Source organism: Copadichromis virginalis, linkage group LG17 (assembly GCF_057382275.1).
Source record: "Copadichromis virginalis isolate Kocher_CV1m ecotype Utaka linkage group LG17, C_Virginalis_male_GT1.1, whole genome shotgun sequence".
Lineage (NCBI taxonomy): Eukaryota > Metazoa > Chordata > Actinopteri > Cichliformes > Cichlidae > Copadichromis > Copadichromis virginalis.
Genome location: NC_140634.1, coordinates 27,835,131 through 27,850,809, shown reverse-complemented (window position 1 = coordinate 27,850,809; position 15,679 = coordinate 27,835,131). Strand labels below are relative to the sequence as shown.

Here is a 15,679-nt window from a genome sequence, read left to right as displayed (position 1 = left end):
AGCATAGCTGAGGCTGATGGAACTAACATTTGCTTTCCAACTGCAAGACTTGGAAGTCGAGGCGTAAAACTCAAAAACAGCTTTATTGTAAGCCCTAACAAAACACAAAACAATAATACTTGATTAAAAACACAAAACACGGAGAGACACAAGTAAGAGGGACAACACAGCAAAGAACAAATGGAGAGTAAGACTATATGTAAACACCAGGTAATTAGGGAGATGGGAAACAGCGGGGAACATAGATGAACGGAATCTGACTAACACCACGAGGGAAGCAAAACTAAGAATTCATACAAGACAAGAGCCTATCAAAATAAAACAGGAAGTAACAAACACTGAGACAAGGACTAAGAAACCAAATAGGGACACGACTGGTTAGACAGAGAGGTAATGTTCCATAGCAGACGCAGAGGACAAGACACAGAGACAAAGCTGAGACACAAAACTAACATTATAACACAAGAAACTATGATAAAGGAATCTAGATAACAAACTCAGAGACACTTATGAAGAACTAACTAAAGAGTACAAAGTATAAACTTGAATCATCTTTTAATGCAGAAGAAATAATCACAAGATCGCAACAAAACTCAAAACATCCCAAAACTCAAAACGCTGGGTCAAAGACCCAGGACCATGATATTAAATGTATATAAAACTGTGGGGAAAGTGATTTACAAAGAGCAGGTTGAAAGTGAGCTAAGTGAGGTAAGTGATATCACATATAAATCTGTCAAAAGGAGGCCAGAACATTTCATTTTAATAGCTGATTTCTTTTTAAAGGTCAGTCCTGTGAATCCTGTCTGCGATGACTAATCTTTTGGGAGGTTTAAATCCTCTGCAATCATGCAATAATGCTTTAGTCATGTGTGTTAAACCACAACTATTTCCTTTGTAGACGAGTCACTTGGTTTCAAAAAGCCAAGTATGGGTGGTAAAGGTCAAATTCACTTGGTGCTCCGTCATGTTAACTTACTGGAAGTGACCTGAATACACTTTCCAGTTTTCTCCTCCCACTTGCCCATTTTTGCCTCAATGTATCATCTACTTTAAAAACAAAGTATTTCCATCTGCACTATGTTATTTCTGTAATACAAAGGAGTAACGTGGAGTACATATTATGATACGTACCATCTCAATATATTACCAACAACGATTAAAATTATGGGCATCAGCAACTATAGGATCGGCTTGGTATGACCTCTGAGTTTAAGGGGAGATTGATGCATGATGACAAATCCAGCCAAGCTGTGCTTGTGAAAAGAAAAGAAAAGTGAACAAAGCAAAAAAGAAGAATCTGTTTAGTGGAATATGTCATATAATTATCCACTTTTCTATCAGGAAAAGATGGGGAAAATTGCCTTTATATACCACAAGTTTGTTAGATAGTAAGACAGAAAGTTGCATAAATACAGCTTAATTATGGAGCATTGTGTTTTCTTTTTATTTTCAACTTTCATTATCTGTGACTGTCATCTTTCCAAAGAACTCAGTCTCTTTAATTTGAAGACCAGCTCAGATTAATTGTGGTTGTTATTATTATAATAAACATAATTACTATAGTATAATTATTATTATAAGCTGTCAACATGATCAGCTTAAGGACTGATTACCTTCTTCACAAACATATTCCATATAAATATACACACGTATGTATGTATATATATATATATATATATATATATATACATTTAATTTGAAGATATATATATATATATATATATATATATATATATATACATTTAATTTGAAGATATATATATATATATATATATATATATATATATATATATATATATATATATATATAAGAAGTCCAGTGAAAAAAGTCCCTTTTTGTTATTTTCTTTGTAATTTTCTTCAATGTAATATTTTTCTTCTTGTTGACAGAGAAAGTTTCTACCAACAAAGGATGATTTAAGGATGTTTTAAGAAGTAAGCTAAAGTGAATGTGCAGGTTTAGCAGGGTTTTATTAGGACAGGGGTGAATAAAGATATTGTTATTACCCACATTTTCCTAAACCTGCAAACCCGGGAAGTTCAACTCGCAACTTAAATATTTAGACTAAAGCAGATATCAAATGCTTTTTAAAAAAATATCTGAAACACTCTATTGCTCAGTTCTTTTTTTATACCCCCGTACACAAATTTACTGGTCAGCCAGAGAAGTTTTCAGTGCATTAGGAATAAGTCATATGTATGTTATGAAGATTGTTTACAGGTACAGAGAAAATGATTCATTGTGAATTAAATTAGTTACAGACATGCTATCCCTGCAATGACGCATCTGACTTACAAAAAGTGTGTTCTCTTGCATTTTCTTGCTTTTTCGGTTTTAAGCTTCTGTTGTGTGGTACATAAAAAGAAGTATAGGTATATTTACATGTATAGAGAACACGATTCATAGTGAATTAAATTAGTTACAGACATGCTATCCCTGCCTTACAAAAAGACGTTCTGCCATGACCTGAGAACTTAACTGAGAACCTAAACAGACAACCCAGAAAATATTTTAGTATTTTAGTATTTATTTATTTATTGTCATTGTCAAGAACAATGAAATTGCGTTTGGGGCTTCCATACAACCCAAAAAAAAAAAAAATAGCTTGTCAACATGTAAACTAGCTATCAAAAAAGAAAACAAACACGGAAGCAATCAGATAAAACGGTCTATTTACCTCGACGGTACCCTGTAAAGGTTTGAAGTCCAAGATTTTAGTGGTTTTCCAGTCATCGGCAGATTCAAAGGTTTCAGTGTTCAAGGATCTTCCACACTGTTCCACTTAACTCTCATGCCGTCACTGGTTTTATTACTGATTCCATTCCTGATCACGGCTAGTGAACTCTCAATGAAGTGAAGCTCTGACTGAAGACAAATAATGGTAAAATGAAAAGAATGAACAGAATATACTCCCTTTCACACACGCAGATGAGTCACAGTAACACCAAGACAACATTCAAAATTCAAAATCATACCGATATACCGTTATTTGTTTCCATACTGCATCAAATTTTTTTCCAGCAGACATTTTGCAACTCACAACTGTTTATCAGAAATATTAGAACAAGAGCTGATAGGATGACTCACTTATACTAAACAAGAAGAGTTCAAATAGCACTACATACACATTTTCTTTTAAACAGCTGTACTGCATGCACTCTGCACTGTGTCAGTCTGCCTACACATTTTCCAGTAACTCAAAGTTAAGATTAAAGTGTTACATTAACAACTGGCTTATACTAACATTGTTAATGATCATCTTAGGGGGGAAAAAAAATAAGAACATGTGTGTCTGAGTCAGAGTGATCTGTTTTCTTATTGATATTTAATGGGAATTTCCTTTTTAATCAGTGCATGTTAAGAAGTTGACCTACAAGGGTCAGGCTTACGTTTAAGATGTATCGTGGGGGGGATAGAGGAGGAGAACAGACCGAGGCAAGACTGAAGTGCAGGGCAGACTATTTAAATGTTGGAAACCTGCAAAGAAGCCAGTTAGAGGAGCACATTTCAAGAAATCCAGGTAAGAGATTAGATTTTTTTTTCCCCACAGTAAATGCAAAAAATATCCAGAGGAAGACGTTATTAAGGTTATACTTTTTTTTTTCTGCATGTTTTTATTATGTCTTTGTTTATATGGCTTTTTTCTTTTTGTCTATTTAATGAATTCGTTTTTCCTTTTTAGGATGCGTAACATTCTGGCCCTTCTCTGCGTCTTTCTTATGGCAGCTCATCAGAGCACTAGTCTTCTCACAAAGGGAGAATCCATCAGAAACACCATACACAACATTGTAAACATTGCTCAGATAACCCTTGTCCACATTAAGAAACTAAAGGTACCAATATATTGATTATTTTTATGTTAATGCGATTTGCTGTTTATTTTCATTGCGTATACTGTTTTCTGCCTAAATTTTCTCATTGAGGAATGTTTTTATTCAATATTAAACTAAGCTTATGTATTATTTTTTTTATTCTTAGTTGCTGGCTTCACCGATAGGTGTTCCCCCTCCTTCCATTGTAGGACTAAGTAATATAAGCCATGAGCTTGGAGTTTTGGATATTGAACTGCAGCAGCACCCTTTCCTCATCCAGATTCAGGCTGATGTCTCCAGCTTGGAAGGAAGGGTGCGCTCCCTCGCCTTCTCAATGGAGTGTCCCCTTAAGCCCAAACCAGCAGTACAGATGAATGAGAGTGTGTTCCCAGAAAGCCACCTTTACATGACAGTGACAAAGGTGCAGCACTACCTAGAGGAACTTCTTCTCAACAAGGGCAAACTCAAGCTCTGCTAACAAATTTAAGCTTGATGCATATATAGTAAGCCAGGACTTGACCCAGTGTAGGCAAAGGTTAATTTGTCTTTGTGATGCATATTTTCTATACATATAATTACTACGTGGACAACTGTCAGTCGTTAAAAGCATGCAATTAATTCCAATAATTCAGCGATTTGTAATATAATGAAAAAAAACTATAAAGGGCATCTTTTATTTCATACAACAAATGTTTTATAGGGTTTTACAGATAGATTAAAATACTCATATATTTTTTAACAAAATACATTTTTTAATACTTTATGGCAAACTGTTTTACACACGTTTGACATGGTGTGTGTTTTGAGGGTCAGGATGGGAAAAATGAGACACTACATAGTACTTGGAGGTTGTGTGAATAAGCATGATTGTGGTCATTTCTGCCAGTAAATAAAACTAATGCAAAGAATTGCATGGTGCTATGAAACTATTGCCAGAGAAAGCATATAAGACCTTTTGATGACTGTGCAATCTTAACTGTTTTTTAGTGGATGCTTGTCTCAGTGGTCTATTGAGCAGAACCATTAAGCGAAAGGTTATTAGGTTGTGTTTAAAAATGAAATGTGTTATTTTTTTGTAATAAAGTTTGCAATAACAAATTCTGTCATGACTGATGCTCTTCTAAAATTTAAAAGATTTAAGTCATGCATTTAAGACTTTTTTCACTTGTGTTACTTTGATAAAAAATCTTTATTAAAATATTATGTATGACATAAAATACAGCTAAACTTAATGGTACAATGATACAGTTTTATAAAATAAAACAAGCCAATAGATATAATAAATTTAAATTTCATATATAATAATCTACAGTAATGGCATTAATGTATATCATATGCTGGGAGCAGCATTTTAACCAGCATAAAGAATTAAGTTTGTTTTTTATTATAAAATGTAGTTTTCAGCTATCATGGCTTTATTTTATTTTATTTTATCACATCAAGCTGACTACTCAGATGATAATAATATATTTACAAAAAAACAACAACAACAACAATCCTTTGCTTAAACTTTAAAGAAAAAATTATTATTCTTATATAAGAATTTCTACTAAATTGAATTTAAAAAACAAAACAGATATCATTAGGCAATAATTAGTTCACAATTACCCATATTTCAATCTAATGATTCACTTTCTTTATGAGACACATTCCAATCTAAACACCAAACGGCACAAAAACAGAAACTAACTTACTCATTACTGATTACCCGTGAACTACAAAAGAGCAAGAAGACACTTTAATAACATGCAGCTGTTCAGCAATGAGGAACTACAGAGCAGCCTCTTAGTACGACTGTCTGAAGTGTGTGAGTTGAAGTCAGCAGGACTTCTTTTAGGCTTTTGAAGATTTTTTACTTCTCATCCAAAAGCCACTTTCGAAGAAACAAACAGAAAAACAAAATCTAACCCTCTAATTTTACGGCCATTAAACAACACTAAGCAGAGTATGCTACACGTTTTGAAAATGTTAAAAACTCTGTACCTTATAAGGGAAATGTAACACAAGTCACCACAAATCGATGATGAATAATCACAGCACGAGTGTATGTGTGTGTGAAACGCTAACATAAAAAAGTAAACAGAGTTGAAATTCAAGAACCTTGATAAGGTTTTACAAGGTAAATCAACAGTAAATTCTTACAGATCCACTCTTTTACATTCTAAGAATAAGAATAAGAAGACCTTTATTTATCCCGAGGGAAATTCTTTTGTCACGTACATGCTCAAAGCAGCAGGAGAGACAGAGGAACAGATGAATAAGATATACAATATATACAATAAGAATAGTAGTATACAGTAATATACAGTAGGGAGTCAGTTCTTCATACTACTCAGACATGCAATAAAAAATTACTACATACCTAAAGGGACTAAACACACAAGAGGTGGTGCTTGTAAGCACTTTATGGTAAGTCTGCTTTTTGTGTATTCCAGCTGAGTTCCATGAGATTCCAAAGAAAGTCTAACGATAACACTATAGGATTAAGTTTTTTTTTAAATATAGACTTATTGGTGTTCCTTGCCTTTACAGTTATCTACACTTGGCCTTCCTCTGAAAGACGAATGACTGCCAGAAATATCTGTGTGATATGGAGCTGTTTGAGAGCAGTTTGAAAGCATGTTTATTCTATTAACTTATTTATTAAATTTCCATTGATTACTTAGTAAAATTCTCTTTTTTGAATCATACATTAGCCCGTGCTAACAGAGCGTTTAATTGTTATTTCCTGGCGTGAGAGAAGCTTCTGTAATTAGAGAGGAAATGCAGGGTTATTTTTGTGTTAGATAACAGTGGCAGGGAGGAAACAGTGGGTTACTACTAACAGCTGTACTGAAAAGACGTATATACTTCTGTGGACCTGTTTTTTAGTGCTTAGAATTATTAGGCATTCTTAACATTACATTGAAGTTTCTTAGTTATCTGGTCTAATGTGCCTTTGCTACACAACAATGGCAACAACTGTAAGCTGTTAAGATCATACTACAATAAGAGTGAATAACAGTATGGCTTTTTATCACAGAACATCTGGGATGATGTAGAACATAGTTTTATGAACAATGCCAGGAAATAATCAATAATCAAGCACTTCTGGTTCACTTCTTGTGAGAGTGGTCCTAATATATATGAACAACTCTGAGTAACTGCAGTACATATCATTCCTCAAATGTAACTCACACAGAAGTGGATGAAGAGACCTCAAAACACCATCATAAGCTCCTTTTCACACAGAGAGGGTTGCAGACTGAAATTTTTAAAAAGAAATTCAACTAAAAATATTAAAGTTTTCAAAATGTTTATCTTTGTGTTTTCCTAAAATAAACAGCAAGGGTTGAAAACAGACATACGGACTTCAAAGATGGTTGGAAAGAAGTTAAATGACATAGGTTTTATGGAGTTTATGTTTTACTTACCAAGAGTGATTGTGCTTTCATAACATGAGTTCATGTGAATGTTTGAATTACACTGAAAATAAAACAGAAAAGACTAGAAAACAGGTCTAATTCTAAGCAAACGTTATTGTAAGTCCAAATTGCTAAAATAGATTAAAAGATATGGTTGGAATAAACATGTGTAGATAAGCTAAACTAGCTAAGATGATATGCTTGGGGTAAGAAAAATATTTTTGCTTTAGCACATATATTTTCAGCATTTCTTTAGTATTAGATTTAACTTTGCTACCCTCCTTTAGTTAAAGACTAACAGTAAGCCTTTGGTTGCACTTATACACACATTATAAACCCATTTATATATTGTATTTTTTTCAACTTGGAATAAATTTCCCACTAACTTCCAGGTCCACCCATTCACATTCAAAGAAAACTATCCTTTTTCCACATTATGAAGTACCCGATTTCATCATTAAAAGGAAAAATTTGGAAAAGAAATATCAGATAGACTAAATATCATAATAATAATAATAATAAAATAAACAAATATATATGTGTATAAAAGTAATTAAAATGACTTAAATGATAAACCAGTTACAAGACTTCCAAGTAATTATTTTTTTGGCCTTTTTTAAGTTTATTAGATGGACACAGTATAGACAACAGGGAGGTGGGGGCAGAGAGAGAGGAGAAGGCATGCGGCAAAGGGCCGCGGGTGCTACTCAAACCCAGGCCGGCCGTTCTCAGCCGTATGGCATGTGGTCGCTCGCTCAACGCACTGAGCTAAACCAGCGCCGACTTTCAAGAAGTTCTTAGTAGAAGTGAGACCATGTTGGCAATTTTTTATATGGAAAAAACTCACAAGTAAAAGTCCTGTTCCAAGCAGCGCAATTGAAATATTTTATTTCACTCAATGTGCAGCAACCACATCTCTGGTAAGAGTACCAACAGTTTATCAAAGCTTTTGAATTGTTTAAAGTGCAAAATAATCCATAACATAAGCACACAGGTAAATAACATCAGTTTTTTTAATACAACTTTACTTAACAGCAAGCAACAAAAATTCAAACAATGAATATGCAAAAGAGTGTTAAGGCCCTGGGCCTTGGAGGAAGTGAGACTGCCCTTTTGTTTATGCAAATCTAAGTGTGCCAGGACTCGTGGATGACTGGCTGCTGGGAGTCCTGTGCCAGCCTTCTTTTATGCAGATCAAAGTGTGCCAGACTGCGTGGACGATTGGCTGCCTGGAGATCCAATGACACTCCAAGACCAACTGACTGGCTGATTGTCTGCACCTGGGAGTATAAAAACGCTGAAGATTCACACTGAGGGGAACTGCTGTGCTGACGTGAACATGCAGTGTCCTCCTCGTCTGCCTAGCATTTGAACTCCGTTTGTAAACTCTGAGATACAGCTGACCTTAGTTTTGTTAGAGTCTTGTGTTTGCTGGCTCAGCTTAGTTAACCCTTAGTTTTTATTCTTGCCTGTTCTTTTCTTTGTGTATTAATTATTTGCAGAGGTGTGGACTCGAGTCACATGACTTGGACTCGAGTCAGACTCGAGTCATTAATTTTATGACTTTAGACTTGACTTGAAAAAATGTTCTAAGACTTGTGACTTGACTTGGACTTTTACACCAATGACTTGGGACTTGAATTGGACTTGAACCGGTTTACTTGAAAAGACTTGATATTTTACCCCAAATATAAAATTTAACATGCATATTATATAGAGATTGAAAATGTGACGTCATTCACGGGTAGAACCGCAAAGGATTCTGGGAACTCGTGGCAAGCGGTACTACCGCTCGCAGGCTTTCAATTAAAATCAGTTATACAGCGATAAAAAGAAACACAAAAATGTCAAGAAGCCGTTGTATTATTAACTGCAATAGCCGGTCGCATGACAGCCACGGGAAGCCGACGGGTAAAGAGATCGGTTGTTATCGGATTACATCGTTGAAGAGAAATTGTTCGAGCCATGTTTCCGAAGTAACAAAGACGCGACGGATGGCCTGGATTGCAGCCATTCAAAGACCAAATATAACGTCCCAGAACACTCCAGCTCACAGGTTAGTCTGCTCCAAGCATTTACACGAAGGTCAGTGTTTTTTAGTAGTTAATACGTCATTTTCATAACATAATTAGTGATATAGGTTACAAGCAAGTCTGGCGCTGAACAGAAATTGTCGCGCTATGCTCCTTTATTTATTGTGCATAAATAGTGAATTGTCCTGACACAATATTGCGTTTCGCTTCTGTTATTATGGTACATTGACAAAAACATATACTTTTATTCACAGGATAAAACAATTGTTTTGTATCACTAATTGTCCAGTACAATTACAGCATACAGTATTATTGTCACTGCTACATTTCTGTGATGGGTACCAGAAATTATTTCCACTACTAATTAATTACCGTTGAGCTCAAAGGTCCTATTAATAAACTGTTAACGAATGTGTATTTATGACGACGATTTGTGAGACTGGTAAATTTATGATACGTACGATGGTCTTTCGTTCTACACGGTGCATTTCAAGGTCCTGTACCCATCCGGCGGTAAACTGTACCTGGGCTTGTTGCAGTGACCTGAAGTTACTAAACTTCATGAGTGTATGCACTCACTCCAAGAACCGTATGATTATAAATATGCATATAAATATGCTAAGATGAGATAGCTGACTTCATCTAACTAGCAAATGTTGTCCAGGCTACGTTGGTGATACAGTTTTTTTTTAATGTGTATGATATTTTTGTCATGCGATTTTAAAACTGGTCCTACAACCGCATCCAAGAATAACATGCAGCTTATCTCAGAACTGTCGGTGAAAATTATTCTTGGAGCTAAGTTTAATTGAGCTGCATTCTAAAGAGGTGCAATTTCACAATTTGTGTATATTTTCTAAGTTCACTATTTTGTCATGTGTTGAGAAAAACACAGATTTTAAAATTACATGGTCTAATATTTACATTTAGCATAACTGCAACATTATTTTTTCATTTTTTTTTCTTTTTTTTTAAAGACTCGAAAGGACTTGAAATTCAAAGTTTCAGACTTGTGACTTGACTCGGACTTTTACACCAGTGACTTGAGACTCGACTCTGACTTGCCTGACATTACTTGAGACTTGACTTGAGACTTGAGGATAAAGACTTGAGACTTACTTGAGACTTGCAAAACAATGACTTGGTCCCACCTCTGATTATTTGCCCGGTGGTCTGTTGAACAGCCCCGTCGGTTTTTAGTTTAACGTTTGCAATAAAACCCCTTATTTACTCTGACTTCGTGAGTGGGCTTGTGTATGTTTCTCCCCACCTGTCGCCTAGCAGAGGGGGTCGTAACAAAGAGAGAAAAAATACTTCTCATTTTAATTAATAACAAAGCTAAAGGAAAAAAAATCAAAGTGCATTCTTTTTTAAATCATAAAACTTATTTTGTTTTTTAATATTTGGTGGTGGTGTATTTTTACCTCCCCTCTTAGATTGTTTTTTTACAGGAGGAAATGGGCAGCGAGTTCAAAAAGTGTTGCAGGGTGGAGAGGTAATCATCTGGGTGGCAGCGCAAGTGGGCCGCATGTATCGACTTCTTCCACTTTCTGCTGTGCACGTCCACTCCTCTCTGTCTCCAGACGTCAATCAGCTTTTCCATCATTGCAGTGTTGCACATTGCATCGTTTTCACTGAAGAAGAAGAGAGCGGGAGCGGTAACTGGGCTGTTGTGGAACACTTGGATGCTGGTCTCATAGAAGTCTGCCGTGTGGGTTTTGAAAAGCCAGAAGTAAAGCATGGCAGTGTTTTTGACAAAGCTCTCAAAACGTGGCACCAGAGTTCTACCAATGCCTGAATAAAAAATGTAAAAAAACACAAGAGAGTAAATAGTTTAGAGTTTTAAAGCTTTACTCTTATGTAGGCCGTGTATCAAAAATAACCTAGACCTATATAGCTAAGTCCTAAAATGGCCAGCTGTAGGGCAAAATCAAATATTATTACCTCCTTTTTAGTGCTTTTGTTGTGTTGATGATCCAATCCAATACCTGACAAGTAATGTCATGGCTTACCCTGTAGTCAAACACACCAACAAGTCTGTGCTCCAGTTCTTCTGATTGCAATTCTAGCCTTTTTCTTTGTAACCTAACGTAACTCTAATTACCAGGTGCTTTGCGTCCATGTTGTCAGAAGTTTACATGCATCATGGGCATGAATTTGATGGAAATTTTGCACTTCTAACAGACTTTTGATTTCTTCAAAATGTTCTTTTTCCTCTTTGGAATCTTTAAGGACTTCAAAAAACAAAAGAAAAGAATTGGGTGCACATGTTTGAATTTATTTTAATTTAAATAAATGAGGTTTTAGATGGTAGTACAGTAACTACACAGTGTGAATGCCAGTTAATTTTTTTTAGAAAACTAGACAGAACTAGCGGCTTAGATAGAACCTGATAAAAATCCCAAATGTTAAATGGATAAACTGCTTGCAGACACAGCCCTAAAGCCGATTAAAACAAGCAGCTAGAGAGAACTCCTGACAAACTGGAGCAGTGGGTCGATCGGCTAATAAATTATGTAAAGATCTGACACACGTATCCAACACAAAAGTGAACTGCAACCGAATATACTAGATCACTCTCACTCACCTATCGCCATGTGGTCCAGTGTGCCGACCACTAAGCTGTCATAGATGTGTCCCATCATCCTCTGTGCTAGGCCTCCATGTTTTTTTGGTTCTTGGACAATGTGGGTGAGGATTTGAGTGAAAGTGTAGCCACCGATGGAAGAAGCATGAACCAGCATCACCCTCCCTGCGAAGGGAGGGTTCTCCAGAATTTTCAGAACCTCCAATCCATACTCAAGCCCCCATCGAGGCCACAGGAAATGCATCACACTGCTCTGAACCAGGAGGACATCCATGCCACGGTCCAGATAAAGGTCCCGGTACTTAACCATTCCCCCTGGTTGGGCTCCAAGCCAGGAGAAGAAAACCAGAAGTGGACGAGAAGTGGACGAAGAATATGATTGTTTTTGGTAGGAGACAGATGTGTTTGACGGTGAATCTGAGAGGAGTGTAGAGGAGGCTTCTGCAGATGGTGAAACAGGGAATGTGGGGCAAAGAGCTGCAGAATCTTGAAAATTTTTGGCAAGACATTCTGTTTCGCAACCTGTACCAGTGAGTGGAGTGTAATAATAGGTTATGCCATTGCAGATCGTTTTGGCTATTAAATGTCGTCTGTTAACTTTATCCGACTTGGTTGCATCAGTCCTTATGAGGCTGAAAAAGAGGCCAGATTGAAACATGAATACTTTCCACAGTTCACCAGAGAAACATCACAGAACAACAGACTATAACATTCACTTGGCTAAGGATTTGCAAACATATCCTCAGAGGACCCAGAGAACTCAAAGACTGATTATTGTCATTATCTGTTGTGACTGTCACCACAAACAGTAATTCATGGAGAATTCTTTGAGGTTAAATTAACTTTAATTCCCATCGTAGGACTGAAATTATGGACAAACAAAATGACTATAATAAAGTCATCAGTATGGTTTTAAAGGAAGGAAGTTTATTTATTGTGCCAAATGGCCATTTGTTTAACTTCAATGTAAAATCATTTTACCTTATTTAATGCCATCATTTCCATTTTAATGACATTATTTTTACATAGCCTGTGAGTGCAGTGGTTCACATGATCAATTTTCCATGCATTAGACTCAACAGACTGTTTATTTACATGCGTTTTTAAAAGACTTAATTTATATTGGAAACATGTTTACTGTGTTAAGTTTTATTTCTAGATGATGATGTTGAAGCCATGTAATCATCATTAGTGGACTACATGCAACTGAGATGCATAGCAGGCCAAGGTTTTTGCATGTCAGTGTGCACTTCCTATTTGAGTCTGGCCCATTTTATGTGTAAAATTATGTCGTTTTAAAGGAAATAATACAAGAAATCAAATAACTAATTGGAGGTTGTTCGCTACTATGGATGACGGAAAGGAAAAGTCAGCTGTAAACCATCTTCTTGCCTCACCTGAATGAGTGTAACTTTACCAGGTTGTTAATTTGACCTACACAGAAAACACCTGATTAAAGTGACACATTCACCCCTTCATTTCATCGATGGATCCATTTCCGTGATCACAAAAACTTCACGCATGGCATTTAGCTATATATTTGGCTTTATTGTGTCACCTCCTTGTAATTGTACTTTTTTAACACCTTAGACTTTTATAAACCGTAGTTTAAGTCAATTTTGCACCATCTTTCTTGGCTCTTTACTGGTGGTGCTCTATAGCGACACGCTGGCAAAACGAATGCGTGACCTTGGTTGTTAATATTTTTTACTGCGTTCTTGACGCACACCTAAAGCTCCACGCCGATCCACTGATTACCGTATTGTTTGAACATGTGATTAACAGACTTTAGGAAAATGATCCACACATAGCATTACAGCTTGCTTTATACCTCTGCTGCTTTTACCAACGCGTGCACTGAGTGAAGTGAATCCTGGGGGATAATTTCAGAGCATTACTGGGTCACGCGAGGACACGTCACATCTTTTGTCTACCTTTGTTTCAGTGGATATTCGTGCAAAGAGCAGTAAGCAGGGCATGCACAAGTAATGCCAAAACAACATGATGTATCTGTCTACATATATATAGATAAACACATATGTATATATTTATATTTTACCCTGTGGAGAACAGCAGGTTTCCCATTCTGAGAGACTTAGGTGTGTCCGTCTCCTCCTGGTATTCTGAAAAAAATTACTTCTGAGAGTCGTTTAGATCTGCTAAGGCTTTATAACGTAGCAACGGATAACCCCGGATGTTTGACTGACAGTCAAGAGTCCGCCTCTCTTCCACCGGCTCTTGCCGCCCCTTTAACTCCCGCAGTCCTCCGTGAGCGGTTTCTTGTCCGCGTGCTGCAGTACGTCTGCTCGGTCCCATCAAACGAGCGGAAACAAAGCGCATAAAAGATCGCCTAAGACACAATGTGAAAGCAACAACTATTAGTGATGAATAATATAAGACGAGGTGTTCAATAAAAATTCTTGTTTGACCCTTTAACATCGGAACACGAAGGTATTTATAGCGTCAAGGGCTCGCATGCCCTGGTCACACTGACCCGACAGGCTTCATGTGGCTAAATAGGGAAGCACAGAAATCCAATCCATGTTCTGACATACCAACCAGTTAACTCCAAAACGTCTGATGGGCCACGAGATGGAGCCAGAGAGCCACATAGATTTCAGAGAAACAACTTTGTGCTGATGCAGTGGGTGGCACTGACACGGCAAAAAGGTTGTATTATAGTATATTAAATATTCCCGGTAGCTTCATGTTGTGCACAGTTAGTTGTATGTGTGTGTCATGGTGTTAGTTTCCTGTTCGGGATTTCCTTGTTTAATTTTGCAATTCTTAGTCCATTTACACGCTTGCCAGTTTTGCTTCCTGTATTTGTTGTTCTTTCCCCCTTTTCTGATCGTTTGTCCTCAATACCTGTCACCTGAGTTTAGTCTCCCTCACCTGTTCCCTATCAGCTGATTGCTCACTTGGGAATAAATGTACTCCCAGTTTTAATTTGTTTACTGTGGAAAGTCCCCTCCCGTGTGTTAATTTGTGTTTGAGTGTGAACTCTGGACTATGTCAGGGACTTTAGCTTTTGCCTGCTCATCATTTTGATTGTTTGCTACATTATATGATTCCCCATGTATAACCTTTGCCTGCTTTTTGTTTTTGTTTTTTTAATTATAATTATTTCGACGTTAAACTTTAACTCTGTTCTCTGTGTGCCCTGCATTTCCATCCTCTTCCTCCATGTCTCTCAGAATAACCTGCTATATATGTTTATTATGTGTTGTCGTCTTTGCCTTTCTTTACGACAAATTGTTCTTACAGCAAAATCTAATTTTGTAGAGTTATTTTAGACAGTGGGGAATTCCAGAATCTAGAAAGCTATGCCAGCAACATGTTGATGTAATTCATCCTTTAAGAAGCTTCCAGATTAAAATTGTTACATCCTGCACAGTAAGACAGTATTAAATATGTTTTATCTACACAAAATATAACAGATATACCAAACTCAGGCATAAATACCTGAATTCAAAATTATGTAGAGTTCAAGAATCTGAGTCTATGTTCTTAACTTTAAGTTTACATTTGAGATCGTCTCAATGGGGATTCCAGAGAAAGTGAGCCATGGCTGTCCTCTGACAGTGCTTTATATGTAGGTAATTTTAAAATGTCACATGTATGATCAAATATTTCCAATCTGTTAGGCAGCAGAGTGAGTTTTAGGTAATTTCCTACAGTTATTACCCCATTAACACACACACACACACACACACACACACACACACACACACACACACACACACACACACACACACACACCGCTACAACACCTTAAAATTTTCCAGGATATCTGCTTATGTTTGAAACCCTGGTTTGGGTGTGTTTACTTGTGGATT

The 15,679-nt window shown here is 36.5% G+C and overlaps 2 protein-coding genes across 2 annotated transcripts; one reads left to right on the top strand and one right to left on the bottom strand.

The window, feature by feature from the left end:
* Window positions 1–1,837: 1,837 nt before the first annotated feature.
* Window positions 1,838–4,908, top strand: lepb (leptin b). Its single transcript, XM_085437360.1, has 2 exons — window positions 1,838–3,837; window positions 3,983–4,908. The coding sequence occupies exons 1-2, from the start codon at window positions 3,613–3,615 to the stop codon at window positions 4,292–4,294; spliced, it is 537 nt and encodes a 178-aa protein (XP_085293486.1). The 5' UTR covers window positions 1,838–3,612; the 3' UTR covers window positions 4,295–4,908.
* Window positions 4,909–8,075: 3,167 nt separating this feature from the next.
* On the bottom strand, window positions 8,076–14,436 carry LOC146689622 (uncharacterized). The gene is made up of 3 exons (XM_085436775.1): window positions 13,900–14,436; window positions 11,841–12,472; window positions 8,076–11,047 (listed from the first exon to the last, which is right to left on the bottom strand). The coding sequence occupies exons 1-3, from the start codon at window positions 13,923–13,925 to the stop codon at window positions 10,686–10,688; spliced, it is 1,020 nt and encodes a 339-aa protein (XP_085292901.1). The 5' UTR covers window positions 13,926–14,436; the 3' UTR covers window positions 8,076–10,685.
* Window positions 14,437–15,679: the final 1,243 nt, after the last annotated feature.